At 41.9% G+C, this 16,214-nt stretch overlaps 1 protein-coding gene across 2 annotated transcripts in view; it reads right to left on the bottom strand.

The window, feature by feature from the left end:
* Positions 1-16,214, bottom strand: part of PIP4K2C (phosphatidylinositol-5-phosphate 4-kinase type 2 gamma) — a 100,847-nt gene that overhangs the window by 42,479 nt on the left and 42,154 nt on the right. The window contains exons 4-6 of one of the 2 annotated variants that reach the window (XM_040340903.1): positions 7,152-7,298; positions 4,980-5,126; positions 3,609-3,647 (exon numbers count right to left, since the gene is read on the bottom strand). In XM_040340903.1, the coding sequence (XP_040196837.1) occupies positions 3,609-3,647; positions 4,980-5,126; positions 7,152-7,298 (333 nt within the window). Of the gene's footprint in view, positions 1-3,608; positions 3,648-4,979; positions 5,127-7,130; positions 7,299-16,214 lie in introns of both variants that reach the window. The other variant, XM_040340902.1, reaches the window with a different exon arrangement.

Here is a 16,214-nt window from a genome sequence, read left to right on the forward strand (position 1 = left end):
ACTATAGGTCATGACACAGGAAAAAGTTGACCAGCTGACCTCATTAGCACACACCCTGCATCATCCACCCTCTTACCTACCCACCTATTTCCAGGTGCATGTTTAAGTGAAATGAAAATCAATCACTGATCATCAATTTCATTAAATATATAAACATCGATTTTTTTTCTACCTACCTTAACTTTAATCTTACATATAGCGTTTATTTGGCATTTTGAAGTGTGCAGGAAATGAGAGATGAGATAACAGCCTATGTGAATAGAGCTGTAGAATTAAAAAACAGGAGAAGCGTGTCCTGGGTTCTGTAAAGTTCACCATACAATATGATTGTACAATCTCCTTTAGATCTACTGGGTCTGCCTGACTGGATACAGAGTAATTGGCTAGATAGGTGTTTCCTCCTATTATATAAAATTGGTAAATCTAAAGGCTGTATAGTATATGGCCACCTATATACACCTAAAATTACCCAGTTGCGCTTTCAGTGCTATTGTAAATGCCACACCAAACACAGAAGCAAACACACATTTTGCCATGTGAAAAAAACGTGTGGCAACTGCTGCAAATCACACAGTAAAAAACACACACAACCCACGGCACGCCAAAATGTTTCATGAGTCACATGTAGCGCAGCCCATTGAAATCAACAGGTTTGCCTATGCGTGTCACATGAAAAAACAAGCCACAAAACATGCGCTCCCACTATGCTAGATGCGAATGGGTCCTGAAAGTGAAATTGGTGCGTTAACACAACAACGAGGCTCCATTCACATCTGTGCGTTTCAAAATTCTGCACCCAAAAAACACACCATAAAAAAAACACACCCAGCTCTGCTCTAAAAAAAAATTATTAAAAGGCATGATTTTTGCGTGTGGGGCAGCCCTATACATGACGGAGTGAAACATTTTCAAACCCCCTCCCCAAAAAAACACATGTGGGAATGCAGATAAGTGAATGGGGCTTGACAGCTGGAGTATTTCTGTCCACTTCGTGCTATGTACTAAAGATGGCCTTACAATATTCAATCAGATTGAACAATCTCGTTTAGATTTACCAGAACTATGTATTAGGAGTACACACCTATCTATCCATTCACTCTGTATCCAATCAGACGGGCCCTTGCACTACAGAGTTGATGGTAGATCAAAAGGAGATAGTACATGTGACAGGAGTCACTTTGGGTGAGGGGTTTGTGGAACCCAGCTTACCTTGGAGAGCTCGAAACTCTGTGTCCAGCTCCCCTGGCCCCTCCTATGTGTAAATCACCCTGTGTCCATTAGGGGCACAGGGTGAGTGAGAACCCCAGTTTGATCTGTGCTAGTCGGACTCGCTGTGTACAGCCACACTGGAATATTGTGCATATGTATATATTGTATGTTGTCTTATGCTGTTTGACTCTTTGCTGGGGTCGTTTGGGGTGTGGCTGTATTCCATTATTCTATAGTTTGTGTCTGCCTTGTGAGAAATGTATTATGGGATGGATATTTGTGTTCCTTATTGCGGATTAGACAGTTTACCCCGCCCTGAATCCAAGGGAGGGGGCATTGTCCCTGAGAGGATATCTGTTACATGTGTTTCAATAAACAGTTCATGTCCAGCTTTGTAACTGAGCTAGTCTCATCTGGTTCTCACAATATTCGGCTGTAAAATTTGATGATATCTGAAGTTCCAGACTGGGAGGAAGCGGTATATGACGGAAGCACTCAAGCGGAGTACTTCCATTACAGTACAATCTTATTGTATATTGTATGCCCTCTGTACGCAGCACACCCCTGAATCCCTGCACTCTGCACTCCCCTGAATCCCTGCACTCTGCACTCAGCACACCCCGGAATCCCTGCACGTAGCACACCCCGGAATCCCTGCACGTAGCACACCCCGGAATCCCTGCACGTAGCACACCCCGGAATCCCTGCACGTAGCACACCCCGGAATCCCTGCACGTAGCACACCCCGGAATCCCTGCACGTAGCACACCCCGGAATCCCTGCACTCTGCACGTAGCACACCCCTGAATCCCTGCACTCTGCACGTAGCACACCCCTGAATCCCTGCACTCTGTACGTAGCACACCCCTGAATCCCTGCACTCTGTACGTAGCACACCCCTGAATCCCTGCACTCTGCACGTAGCACACCCCTGAATCCCTGCACTCTGCACGTAGCACACCCCTGAATCCCTGCACTCTGCACGTAGCACACCCCTGAATCCCTGCACTCTGTACGTAGCACACCCCTGAATCCCTGCACTCTGTACGTAGCACACCCCTGAATCCCTGCACTCTGCACGTAGCACACCCCTGAATCCCTGCACTCTGTACGTAGCACACCCCTGAATCCCTGCACTCTGTACGTAGCACACCCCTGAATCCCTGCACTCTGTACGTAGCACACCCCTGAATCCCTGCACTCTGTACGTAGCACACCCCTGAATCCCTGCACTCTGTACGTAGCACACCCCTGAATCCCTGCACTCTGTACGTAGCACACCCCTGAATCCCTGCACTCTGTACGTAGCACACCCCTGAATCCCTGCACTCTGTACGTAGCACACCCCTGAATCCCTGCACTCTGTACGTAGCACACCCCTGAATCTCTGCACTCTGTACGTAGCACACCCCTGAATCCCTGCACTCTGTACGTAGCATAATCCTGAACTCTGCACTCTGTATGTAGTGCGACCCAGATACAACTGGCCCTTTGGGGGCAACCAGACTGCTGATGCGGTCCTCGACGAAATTGAGTTTGACATCCCTGGTATAGTGTATTTTGAGCTTTACAGAACCCAGGGCACACTTCTCCCGTTTTCAATACTACAGCTCTGCTCCACATAGGTTGTTATCTCATCTCTCATTTCCTGCACACTTCAAAATGCCAAATAAACTATCTATGCAAAATGAAAGTTAAAAGGTAAAAAAAAAAAAAAAAAAAAAAAAAAAATTATCGTTGCCTGTGTATTTAGTGAGAATAAACATGCACCTGAAAATGGGTGGGTAGGTAGAAGGATTGATGATGCAGGGTGTTTGCTTATGAGGTCAGCTGGTCAACTCCTTCCTGTGTCATGACCTATAGTCTGCCCAGGAAGTAAAGCAGAAGTAATGGATACGCTTGGGAAACATCCATGAAGACAGTGAAGTGTGTGTAGAATTAATGGAAAGCATTAAATATTTTTGCAAAAGAAGTACATTAAAGCTATATTGTACATGAGGGAGCTGGAATTTGGAAGGAAACAAAAAGGTGAACTTGGCCTTTAACCACTTAAGACCACCCACCACATATATACTGTGGGCGCACACGTGCTGCTCCACGGCGGGGGAGCCAATCTGCCGGCCACCTGCAATCACTTCATAGAGAGGCAAAATGGGAATGTTTTTTTGTTCATGGCCCAAAAAATTAAAAAACACAGAGGTGATCAAATACCACTAAAATAAATCTCTATTTGTGGGGAAAAATGAAACATCAATTTTATTTGGGTACAGCGTCGCACGCCCACGCAATTGTCAGTTAAAGTAACGCAGTGCCATATCGCAAAAAAGCCTGTGCCCTGTACTAAACCATCAGGAAATGTTATTTTTATATTTAAGCAATATTGTGTAATACAAAATTACCTTTTCTTTATCACTGGCTTCACGAGACACCAAGGAGCCCTGAAGAACAAATAGAAGTGAATGAGGCCTCAAAAACACAAAATGTAGAGTGTTAGTTCATCTCTACCCAAATACTACTACCTGGTCAAGTTTTCTTTGAATGCTAAACATTGAAAAAAAAGAGTAATATCTGATCCTTGTTTTAAACAAAGACATTTCAAATCCCTCAAATTTTTTTTATTAATATATAGGTATTCCTTTAATATTTTGTCACATATAAAAAATGTTATTTGATCACCCTCACAAGCTACATCAACCCTAAAAAGATACAAAGTGACACTGGGGTTTATCTGTGAAATGTCAAAGTAAAGTAAATGCTACCCCAAAATTAAATTTTTTATATATGGATTTGCTTTTCCATGCAGATGTTAGGATACATACCGTGTTCGCTTTTAAATGTCTTAGCTTGCAAATACCTGGTGAGTTTCCAGATCCTGCTTTTGCAACGTGACCACACCAAGTATGGAAGCAGATCCATGTTGGTGTGATCAGTTTGCGTATAAAAGCTCCCTTCCTAGAGAAATAGTAGGATGTGGCATGCATTTATCTCCAATCATTTGGCCACAAAGCACCCCGCGTAATTCCGCTTTCTGTGTGCAAAGTGAGGATGGTGAGAAAGGCTGTGCAGTCATGTGACATCTAAATAAATACAAATAGGTTGCGGAATGCTTATTTTTTGTAGTGGTAAAGGGGATTATAGTTCACAAATACAATTTGCCATGTTACATTTGGGTTTAGAAGTACTGGGGTCACAAATATTTTAGGGGCACCAATTCTTAGGTGTGATGCCTGCATTAGTTTTATTAGGCTTTATTTCTTCCATTTGTATCTGCTGATCCAGTCAATAAGTGTTTTTTTAAAAAAACAAACTCTCCGGCAGAATGTATAAGTTACAGAAATGAGACAAATCATTTACCACTATCAAGGGTGTTTACAATGATCAGCTATTATGTAAAACCTTTATCCTAAAAGAATAAAGACAAAAAGTATTAGCTGGAGTTTGGCATTGGTTTGTTAATGTATCCAAGTACATCTAACACTTCCCTTCCGACTGACAATGTTGTTCTCAAAAAGTTCCCTCTGTGCGCTTTCATCCAGAATGCAGGCACTATAATACAGGAGGCGTTTTACTGACTAGATTACCAGGTGAAAAATGAGGGGGGGGGGGGGGGGGGGTGGGCTAATAAAAAAAAATGTATGCAATCACCACATCATGACTGCAATATATTACATTTTGGGCTTTGGGTTTAATACCGCTTTTGTAACAGTTTAACTAGCAATCACATTTACCAACAAGAATAGGTGTGTAAAGGCCAACAATTATGTGTTCACCTTAAGATCATACTTCCTGTGGACTGTAAGCCGGTGGCTGAACATATTTCTCATTACCAGCATGTAAGAGTCTTCATTCTCTACACTCAAACGATACATCCCCAAGAACTGAGGTAAAAGCGTGCCTCCATGACATTTTACAATATGCTAGAACAAAGAGTGAAAGAATTAGATAGATAATGTTCTATATACACAAAAAAACTGAACAAAAAGGGAGGGAGGGTTTTACTAAATGGTGAAATGACCTATTCCTTCTCTCCTTTCTTGTTACCAATTAAAAAGATAAACAATTAAACAAATGTTTTATAAAATGTAGTAACAAATGATAGCCTGAGGGGTGAGGGGCAGTCACATTTTCATTGTTAAGCTATAGCCTTGTTTCAAAGCTATACCTTTGGCCTGAAGGATATTGAGGTTTGGTATTCTGTTTTCAAACCTTTTTTTTTTTTATTATGCACGATTTATATAGCGCCAGCAGTTTACAAAGCGCTTTACAAAGTATAGGGGGGACAGCACAATTACAGTACAGTTCAATACAGGAGGTACAGGAGGGCTCTGCTCATAGAGCATACATTTTAAAGGGAGGGGGTGGTGGTACAGAAGATAATGGCTGCAGAGAATGATTTGATGGGGGTGGCTCGGGGACAGTTAGGTGGCTGTGGGATAGGCTTCCCTGAATAAATGAGTTTTGAGGGATCTCCTAAAGGTAGACAGGGTAGGGGCTGATCGGACATACCGGGGCAGGGAGTTCCAGAGGATGGGAGAGGCTCTGGAGAAGTCCTGAAGGCGAGCATGGGAGGAGGTAACAAGGGAGCTAGCGAGCAGGAGGTCCTGGGAGGAGTGGAGGGGACAATTTGGGCGATATCTGCAGATGAGGTTGGTGATGTAGATGGGGCAATGTTTGAACGACCTTGTATGTTGTGGTTGGTTAGCATTTTGAATTTTACACAGTGAGGTAGGGGAAGTCAGTGAGGAGCAGCAGTCACAGATCAGTTAGTGAAGTGTATTAGTCTAGCAGGAGAATTCATAATAGACTAAAGGGAAAATAGCCTGCGTAAGGGTAGGCCATTAAGGAGAGTTGCAGTAGTCAGGGCGGGAAATATTCAAGGAGTGAATAAGTTGCTTTGTGGCGTCATTTGTCAGGAAGAGTCAAATTCTGGAGATGTTGCAGAGGTTAAGGTGGCAGAATTTAGCCAGCAATTGGATGTGGGGGCTGAAGGAGAGGTCAGAGTCAAGGATTACACCCAGCACCCTGGCATGTGTGTGGAGGGGCCAACGTTTGGGTTTTTGATATTGATAGTAAAGTCATTGGGGGGGGGGGGGGGGGGGCGAGGTCGGGAAGTAGGAAATATAACAAGCTCAGTTTTAGAACGACTGAGTTTGAGGAAGTGGTACGAAGATAGTGGTACGAAGATACTTCCCGATTCCCCCCAGAGGATGGCGGCGGAAGCTGCTGAGGACCGAGCAATTGCTCAGCCTCGTCTGACATCGCGGGCGTGCTGGACAGGTAAATGTCAATTTTTTTTAAAAGTCAGCAGCTGCAGTATTTGTAGCTGCTGGTTTTTAACAAAAAAAAAATGTGTGGACCTCCGCTTTAAGTATAAGGGTAACCAGCGCATGTTTGAGTGGGGAAGGAAAGGTGCCGGAGAGGTTGAAGATGTGGGTTAGGGAGTTGAGGCTGGAGCAGGAAGGTGGTCGAAGTAATTGACAGGGTCCAGGGTCAGGTAGTGAGGTGGGCCATGGAGAGGAGTTTATTAACTTTATCAGTGGTAACTGGGCACAAAAGGAGGAGAGTATTGAGTGTGGTGCTAGACCTGTTGTGTTGGGGAGGAATTTGAATGCTGGATATCTCCTTGCAAATTGTATCGATTTTGCTTTAGAAATAGTTGGCAATCTGTTGAGCGGTAAGCAAGTTGGTGGGTGGGGGCAGTGGGGGGTGAAGAGAAGTAAGGGTAGAAAAGAGTTGACAAGGTTTGGATAAGAGGGTTTTGATGAGAGTGTTGTAGTAGGTTCGTTTAGCAGTGTGGAGGCAGGAATTATGTAGAGTGTAAAGTCTTGCAGGGATTTTATTTAACACCATGCTCGCTCAAACTAGGTTATTCATTAAGAAATGTCACAGCTGTAAAATACAGAAGATACCATAAAACCTACTATGATAAAAGGTTTACGCACTTGGTGGTAATCAGACAAGATACTGTGCACATTTGCAACATCTTCACTGGATATTTCTTTAACTGCTAGGGTCTTGTCATAAGACAGAAGAAAGCGGCCATTATGTGTTTCACTTTCACTATAAGGCGAACTGCGCGTTAAGGAAACCTGGGGGGAAAAAAAATTAAAAACGTGAATATTTTTCTGTTTTGTATATCACAAACTAGTAGTATAGCTAAACTTTAGCGTCTAATGCAAAATATGAATTGGGGTCCCCTGAAATCCCATCATACATATTAATGCCCAAAATGTGAACAAAGGCCCCACCCAGTTGCAAAAGCTTGCTGGTTTCCATAGACTGGGAAAAGGTGAGGATTCACGAATCAGAAGCAGAGCGATAGGTCTTCTATGAGTTGCTATGATCGTTACGCCACTGCCCTGATTGCATTACCAGTGGCTACAAATGGGGATAAAACAGTTAAAAAGAGATAGGAATAGAGATTATATTATATATATATATATATATATATATATATATATATATATATATATATATATATATATATATATATATATATATATATATATATATATATATATATCTCTATTACTATATCTATCTATTAGGGCCGAAACAACTAATCGATTAAATCAACTAATCAATTATGAAATCAATGGATTACAATTTTCATCATTGATTAATTGGCCAGTAACATAATGGGGTTAAAAAAACTAAAATTAGCCCTTTATAGTACAAAAAAGCATATCGCTACTGTAAATATTACTTTCATTGTCCCACTGTAAAAAAAATTAACCCCTTACAGTAGTGATTATTTGCTCTTTGTACTTATTTTTTTTTTTTAACCCCATTATGTTACTAAACATCTCAGGCCTGGGTATACACCTCTGTTTTTTGGTGCTTTTTGCATAAACACACTACAGTTCATTTACATGTTTTCCTATGGGACACGTTCACATCCATGATTTTTTTTCAGCTGCTGCGTGCGTATTTGGAAAGGGCAATACGTTTTTAAATGCAAAACGGTGCTATTGTGTTTTTTTTTGGATCAATATACTTCAATGGAGAAGCTGCAGAAAAGCATGTAATGTGTTTTTGTGGCAATTTGTGTTTTGTAATCTGCCCAATAACAAATTGGCTAAAAAAATAAAAATAAAATGCAATTTTTTTTTTTTTTTTTAAGGCCATTATCCGATCGAAACAATAATCGGCCAACTAATCGATTATGAAAATAATCGTTAATTGCAGCCCTAATATATATATCTACAGTATATATTCCACATACGCACGCACACAAACCATTATGACCAGATGGTGGGATATATTAGGCAGAAAGTTAGCATGTTTTCACTAAAGGTAATGTGTTGAAAGCAGAAAAATAGGCAAGCATAATTTTTTTCAGCAACTTTCACAAGGGCCAGATTGTAATGGCTATATCAGTGGTTCTTAACCTCAGTCCTCAAGTACCCCCCCCCCCCCCCCCCCCCCCCCCCAACAGGCCATGTTTTGGCAACTTCCCTTAGATAAAATAGTTCTCATCAATACCATGGCATTGATATTGATATAAAGCAGCTATGCAAAAGTAAAAGGAAAACCTGTTAGGGGTACTTTAAGACTGAGGTTGAGAACCACTGGGCTAGATGACTGGGTCAGAGCAACTCCAAAACTGCAGCTCTTGTGGGATGTTCTTAGTCTGTAATGGTCAGGAGCTAAAAGTGGCCCAAGAAAAGAAAACTAACAATCCGTGACAGGGTCATAAGCAGAGAAAACTCACCAATGCACGTGGGGCTTGCCTGTGTAGTCTGATACAATAGAAGAGCTACTGTAGCTCAATTTGCTGAAAAAGTTAATGCTTATTGCAATACAAAGGTGCCAGAACACGCATTGCAGTTTGTTACGTATGGGGCTGCGTAGCCACAGACCAGTCAGGGTGCCCCTTCTGACCAGTGTCCATAGCCAAAAGCACCTACTATGGGCATTTGGACATCAGAACCAGACCACGGAACAATAAAAGAAGGTGGTCTGGTCTGATGAATCATGTTTTCTTTTGCATCATGTGGCTGACAATGTGTATCATTTATCATTTACATGGGGAAGAGACACTAAGAGACAGTAATGAAAATATAAAACCAGAAAAAAAAAAAATGTGACTGACCCCTTTCACACTGGGGTGTTTTTCAGGCGCTTTAGCATAAAAAAAAAAAAAAGCACCTGTAAAGCACCTGAAAGAAGCCTCATCCACAATCCCAATGTGAAAGCCCAAGTGCTTTCACACTGAGGTGCTACGCTGGCAGGGCATCAAATAAAGTCCTGCAAGCAGCTTCTTTACAGAGCTTTAGGAGCTCTAAAAAAAAAAAAAAAAAAAAAACTTTCCCGATGGGAAGCACCTGCAAAACGCATTGGCAGCGGCAACTTGAGGCCGCTTTTAAAAGCGCGTCGCTAGCGCTCATAAAACGCTGGTAAAGCGCTGCTAGTTATCGCGGCGCCTTACCAGCGTTTTCTGGGCGCTGGCAGTGTGAAAGGGCTCTTAAGGTACGATTCATCAACAAAATGGTGTGTCGGTCAGCGGGTAAACAAAGTATTTAAAACATCACCATTTTTCTAGATAAATATTTATAAAGCTGCCATTCACATTAAATTTTCACCACGTCGGTAACAACCGATACAATCTATACATACACAATGCCTTGAAAAAGTATTCATACCCCTTGAAATTTCTGCATTTTGTCATGTTACAACCAAAAACTTAAATGTATTTTATGTGATAGACCAACACAAAGTGGCACATAATTGTGAAGTAGAGGGAAAATTATGTTTTTCCAATTTTTTTTTTTTTTTTTACAAATAAAAAAAAAAATAGAAAAGTGTTGTGTGCATTTGTATTCAGCCCAACTAAGTCAATACTTTGTAGAATCACCTTTTGCTGCAATTACAGCTGAAAGTCTTTTTGGGGATGTCTCTACCAGCTTTGCACATCTAGAGAGTGACATTGTTGCCCATTCTTCTTTGCAAAATAGCTAAAGCTCTGTCAGATTCGATTGAGAGAGTCTGTGAACAGCAATTTAAGTCTTGCCACAGATTCTCAATTGGATTTAGGTCTGGACTTTGACTGAGCCATTCTAACACATGAATATGCTTTAACCAGTTCCCGACCCCCGCATGTACATATACGTCCACAATATGGCACGTACAGGCACATGGGCGTACACGTACGTCCTCGCCTATTAGCGGGTGGGGGGTCCGATCGGGACCCCCCCCGCTACATGCGGAGGTCGGGTCCGCTCGGGGAGCGATCCGGGACCACGGCGCGGCTATTTGTTTATTGCCGCTCCGTCGCGATCGCTCCCCGGAGCTGAAGAACGGGGAGAGCCGTGTGTAAACACGGCTTCCCCGTCCTTCACTATGGCGGCGCATCGATCGCGTCATTCCCTTTATAGGGAAGACACGATCGATGACGTCATTCCTACAGCCACACCCCCAAACAGTTGTAAACACATACTAGGTGCACCCTAACTCCTACAGCGCCACCTGTGGTTAACTCCCAAACTGCAACTGTCATTTTCACAATAAAGAATGCAATTTAAATGCATTTTTTGCTGTGAAAATGACAATGGTCCCAAAAATGTGTCAAAATTGTCCGAAGTGTCCGCCATAATGTCGCAGTCACGAAAAAAATTGCTGATCGCCGCCATTAGTAGTAAAAAAAAAAATAATAATAAAAATGCAATAAAACTATCCCCTATTTTGTAAACACTATAAATTTTGCGCAAACCAATCGATAAACGCTTTTTGCGATTTTTTTTACTAAAAATAGGTAGAAGAATACGTATCGGCCTAAACTGAGGAAAAAAAATGTTTTTATATATGTTTTTGGGGGATATTTATTACAGCAAAAAGTAAAAAATATTGCTTTTTTTTCAAAATTGTCGCTCTATTTTTGTTTATAGCGCAAAAACTAAAAACCGCAGATGTGATCAAATACCACCAAAAGAAAGCTCTATTTGTGGGGAAAAAAGGACGCCAATTTTGTTTGGGAGCCACGTCGCACGACCGCGCAATTGTCTGTTAAAGCGACGCAGTCCCGAACTGTAAAAACACCTTGGGTCTTTAGGCTGCATATTGGTCCGGGGCTTAAGTGGTTAATCTAAACCATTCCTTGAAGCTCTGGCTTTATGTTTAGGGTCGTTGTGCTGCTGCAAGGTGAACCTCTGCCTCAGTCTCTAGTCTTTTGCAGACTATGACAGGTTTTCTTCCAAGATTGCCCTGTATTTGACTCCATTCATCTTCCCACCAACTTTGACCAGCTTCCCTGACACTACTGAAGAAAAGCCTCCCCCACAACAGTATGCTGCCACCACCATGTTTTACAGTGGGGATGGTGTGTTCCTTGGTGATAGGCGGTGTTTGTTTTCTGCCACATAGCGTTTGGCTTTTAGGCTGAAAAGTAAAATTTCGGTCTCATCCAACCAGAGCACCTTCTTCCACATTTGTAGTGTCCCCCACATGGCTTTTCACAAACTGCAAATGAGACTCTTACGGCTTTCTTCTTGCCACTCCTTCATAATGCCCAGATTTGTGGAGTTCACGGCTAATAGTTGTCCTGTAGAGAGATTCTCCCACCTGAGCTGTGGATCTCTGCACCTCCTCCAGGAGTTACCATGGGCCTCCTGGCTGCTTCTCTAATTAACCCTCTCCTTGCCCAGCCTGTCAGTTTAGGTGGGCGGCCCATGTCTTGGTAGGTCTTACAGTTGTGCCTTACGCTTTCCATTTTCAGATATGGATTGAACAGTGCTCCATGAGATGTTCAAAGCTTGTTTTTATTTTATTTTATAACCCAACCTTGATATAAACTTCTCTACAGCTTTATCTTGAAGGTTCTGTGGGCCTCGTCTAGGAAGAATGTTTTGGTACATTTTTCCATTCAACCTTCCTTCAATAAAATTAAGTTTGCAGTACCTTATGTTGAAATACAGCCCCAAACCATGGATGTTCCCACCTCAAAACGTCACTGTTGGCATGGTGTTTTTGGGGTGATGTGCAGTGCCATTTGACCTCCAAAGAGTTCAATTTTGGTCTCATTTGATTAGACTATATTCTCCTAGTATTTAAAAAGCTTGTCTAAATGTTGTGCAGCAAACTTTAAACATGCTTTTTCTTCAGCAATGGAGTCTTGCATGTTGAATGTGCATACAGGCTATGGCGGTTGAGTGCATTACCTATTGTTTTCTTTGAAACAATTGAACCTGCTAATTCCAGGTCTTTCTGAAGCTCTCCACAAGTGGTCCTTGGCTCTTGGACAACTCTTCTGAGAATTATTTTCACTACTGTAAGAAATCTTGCGAGGAGCACATGGTTGTGGCTGGTAATATTTCCACTTCCGGATTCTGACCCCAACAGTGCTCACTGGAACATACAGAAGTTTAGAAATTCTTCTGTAAGCAATGCCATCAGTATGTTTTGCAACAATAAGGTTGCAAAGGTCTTAAGAGCGCTCTTTACTTTTACCCATCATGAGAGGTTTACAACCTTTTTATAGGCCATCCGTTGATACTGAACAAGCCGATATTCCTTTGCACTGACAAGGGGCAGGATTGCTTTATAATTACTGAAAGATTTCAGCTGGTGTCTTGGCTTTCCATGTTTTTTTGCACCTCCATTTCTTCATGTGTTCAATACCTTTTGCCAGTGTCATTCTATTTTATTACGCAACTTAATTTCTGAACCTCTTTGTAACAACCCATGCAAAATCCATACATACAGACATGTGGTGAAAAGGTCAATAGCACCTTTAGAATATATTTAGCTAGAAAAATAGTAACGTGTTACTTATTTAACCTTGTATATATAGGTGTGTGTATATGTATATATAATTAGTACGCATGACATTTTGAAGGGTTGTGAAGTTCTCTTTGGAATACAACACAAATAATCCTCTTTATTCTGTGAAATATTTGGAGGTTATGGAACAACTGCGTTATTACATTTGAATTGTTCAGCTGCCAGTTTCCCCCCTCTCCTTGATGTGGTTCTGGTTTTAAATGGCCTGTATTCACCATGCCTTGTAAATGCCCCTTTCTAGACCTAGATTTAAAGTTGGTTATATTGTGAAAAAAAGACTAGTGCAAATATAAAGTGACATGGCCAGGATTCAGTCTTCATTATCTGCTATGGGTGCTTCACTGTGGCAATTTAGTCAAGAACAAGAGCCAAGTAGCAATTTAGGCCAGAACAAACATATAAGGCTTCTTCAGTAGCACCTTCACACAGGGACTTCTAGGGATTTAAAGACATTTTTGTGTTCCTTCTGATAAGCAGATTTGCTCCAATAAGAGGATTTTATAGATTCTATCCCAAGCGGAAGAAAGACTCATGAATATGAAACTACTCGGTGCATGACTCTAGAAATGTTTAAAACTCACTTAGCACACAAATCCCTGTTAAGCACTCTATCATTCACAAGAAAAGAACAATGAGAATTATGTCACTGAAATCCCACATAGCTAGATTAGAAACACACTATATTAATTTATATGCTAAATGTAGAGTTGCAGTCTTTAAAAGAACATCTAAACCCCAAATAAAAAATGTAATACAGTGCCTTGCAAAAGTATTTACCAGCCCCCCCCCCCCCCCCCCCCCCCCCAGCTTCTTACCTATTTTGTTACATTACAGCCTTTAGTTCAATGAACACAATAGTCTAAGTTGGTGAAGTCAAATTAGAAACATATATACATAAAACTATTTTTCAGAAATAAAAAACGGATAATTAGCATGTGCTTATATATTCACTCCCTTTGTTATGAAGCCCATAAAAAAGCTCTGGTGCAACCAATTACCTTCAGAAGTCACATAATTAGTATAATGATGTCCATCCGTGTGCAATACAAGTGTCACATGATCTGTCATTACATATGCACACACCTTTTTGAAAAGCCCCAGAGGCTGCAACATCACTAACCAAACACTGCCATGAAACTCTCCAAACAAGTAAGGGACCGTGTTTTTGAGAATTACAAGTCAGGGTTAGGTTATAAAAAAAAAAAGAATATACAAATCTTTGATGATCCCTAGGAGCACCATCAAATCTATCATAACAACATGGAAAGAACATGGTACAACAGCAAACCTGCCAAGAGACGGCCGCACACCAAAACTCACGGACCTGGCAAGGAGGGCATTAATCAGAGAGGCAGCACAGAGACCCAAGGTAACTCTAGACTAGAGGAGCTGCAGAGTTCCACAGCAGAGACTGGAGTATCTGTACATAGGACAATAACAAGCCGTACAGTCCATAGAGTTGGGCTTTATGGCAGAGTGGCCAGAAGAAAGCCATTATTTTCAGCAAAAAACGAAATGCCATGTTTTGAGTTTGCGAAAAGGCATGTGGGAGATTCCCAAAATGTATGGTGGAAGGTGCTTTGGTCTGATAAGACTAAAATGTAACTTTTTGGCCATCATGTCTGGCGCAACCCCTACACATCACATTACCCAAAGAACACCATCCCCACAGTGAAACATGGTGGTGGCAGCATCATGCTGTGGGGATGTTTTTCAGCAGTCCAGACTGGGAAACGGGTCAGAGTTGAGGGAAAGATGGATGGTGCTAAATACAGGGATATTCTTGAGCAAAACCTGTTCCACTCTGTGTGTGATTTGAGGCTAGGATGGAGGTTCACCTTCCAGCAGGACAATGACCCCAAACACACTGCTAAAGCAACACTTGAGTGGTTTAAAGGGAACATATAAATGTGTTGTAATGGCCTAGTCAAAGCCCAGAACTCAATCCAATAGGAAATCTGTGGTCAGACTTAAAGATTGTTGTTCACAAGCGCAAACCATCCAACTTGAAGTAGCTGGAGCAGTTTTGTAGGTAGGAATGGGCAAAAATCCCAGTGGCAAGATGTGGCACGTCCATAGAGACTTATCAAAAGCGACTTGGAGCTGTGATAGCCGCAAAAGGTGGCTCTACAAAGTATTGACTTTAGGGGTGCGAATAGTTATGCACATTGACTTTCTGTTATTCTGTCCTATTGTTTCACAATAAAAAAAATCTTCAAAGTTGTGGGCATGTTCTGTAAATTAAATGATGCAAATCCTCAAACAATCCCATGTTAATTCCAGGTTGTGAGGCAACAAAACACGAAAAATGCCACGGGGGTGAATACATTTGCAAGGCACTGTATACTGCAGCTTACTAGGTCTTTGGTCTGATGGATACAGTCACTTTCTTTGTTCATTTTGCTTTATTTCCCCCCGGTAACCTGTAAAAACACTTTCTTCCTGTGGGTGGCTATATCACCTCCCCACCGTATGCAAAAATGTAACCATGGCTGTCAACCTAGGCTGATCTCCCAATATCAACTTTAAACATGTTGGTAGACTACACTCTGCAGAGGATAGCTAGGAAGGAGAATATTCTTTAATCACGCTCACTGGAAGTGACAAGGACACAAAATCAACAAATATTTGCTGTAAATGTCTCTAGTTTGAAAGGGAAAAAAAATAAAAACACAAATGCAGTCACCACATTTAAAGGACTGTTTGTGGGTTTAGTTAGCGTTTAAAACATTTCTAGATTAATACAACACTATACAGCAAAATCAGTTCGAATAACAAAAGTGAAATCCAGGAGTATCTGGTAGTAAGATGGTGTGTAAAAGTGGAATTTCACCCCCCCAAAAAAAAAAGGTGAAAGGAGTTGTAAAGGAAAATGTTTTTTCACCTTAATGCAATCTATGCATTAAGGTGAAAAAACATCTGATCCTGCCGCCCCCCCCCCTCCCGAGCCCCCCTTATACTTACCTGACCCCTCGAAAGTCCCGCACGCGGTCCCGCGATCCTCTTCGCCGCTCAGCCTGGCCGCTGATTGGCTAGAGCGGATGGATTGAGAGCAGCGCAGCCATTGGCTGGCACTGCTGTCAATCACATCCAGTGATTGCGGGGCCGAGTGATACAGTGAGCGGCTATGGCCGCTCGCTGTATCACGGGAGCACGCCCGCAATTAGTGACCACCATGCGAGCTCTCGCATTACCGTGGTGACTAATTGCAGGGAGGACCAGAGACA

The sequence above is a fragment of the Rana temporaria genome, chromosome 2 (assembly GCF_905171775.1).
Source record: "Rana temporaria chromosome 2, aRanTem1.1, whole genome shotgun sequence".
Taxonomy (NCBI): domain Eukaryota; kingdom Metazoa; phylum Chordata; class Amphibia; order Anura; family Ranidae; genus Rana; species Rana temporaria.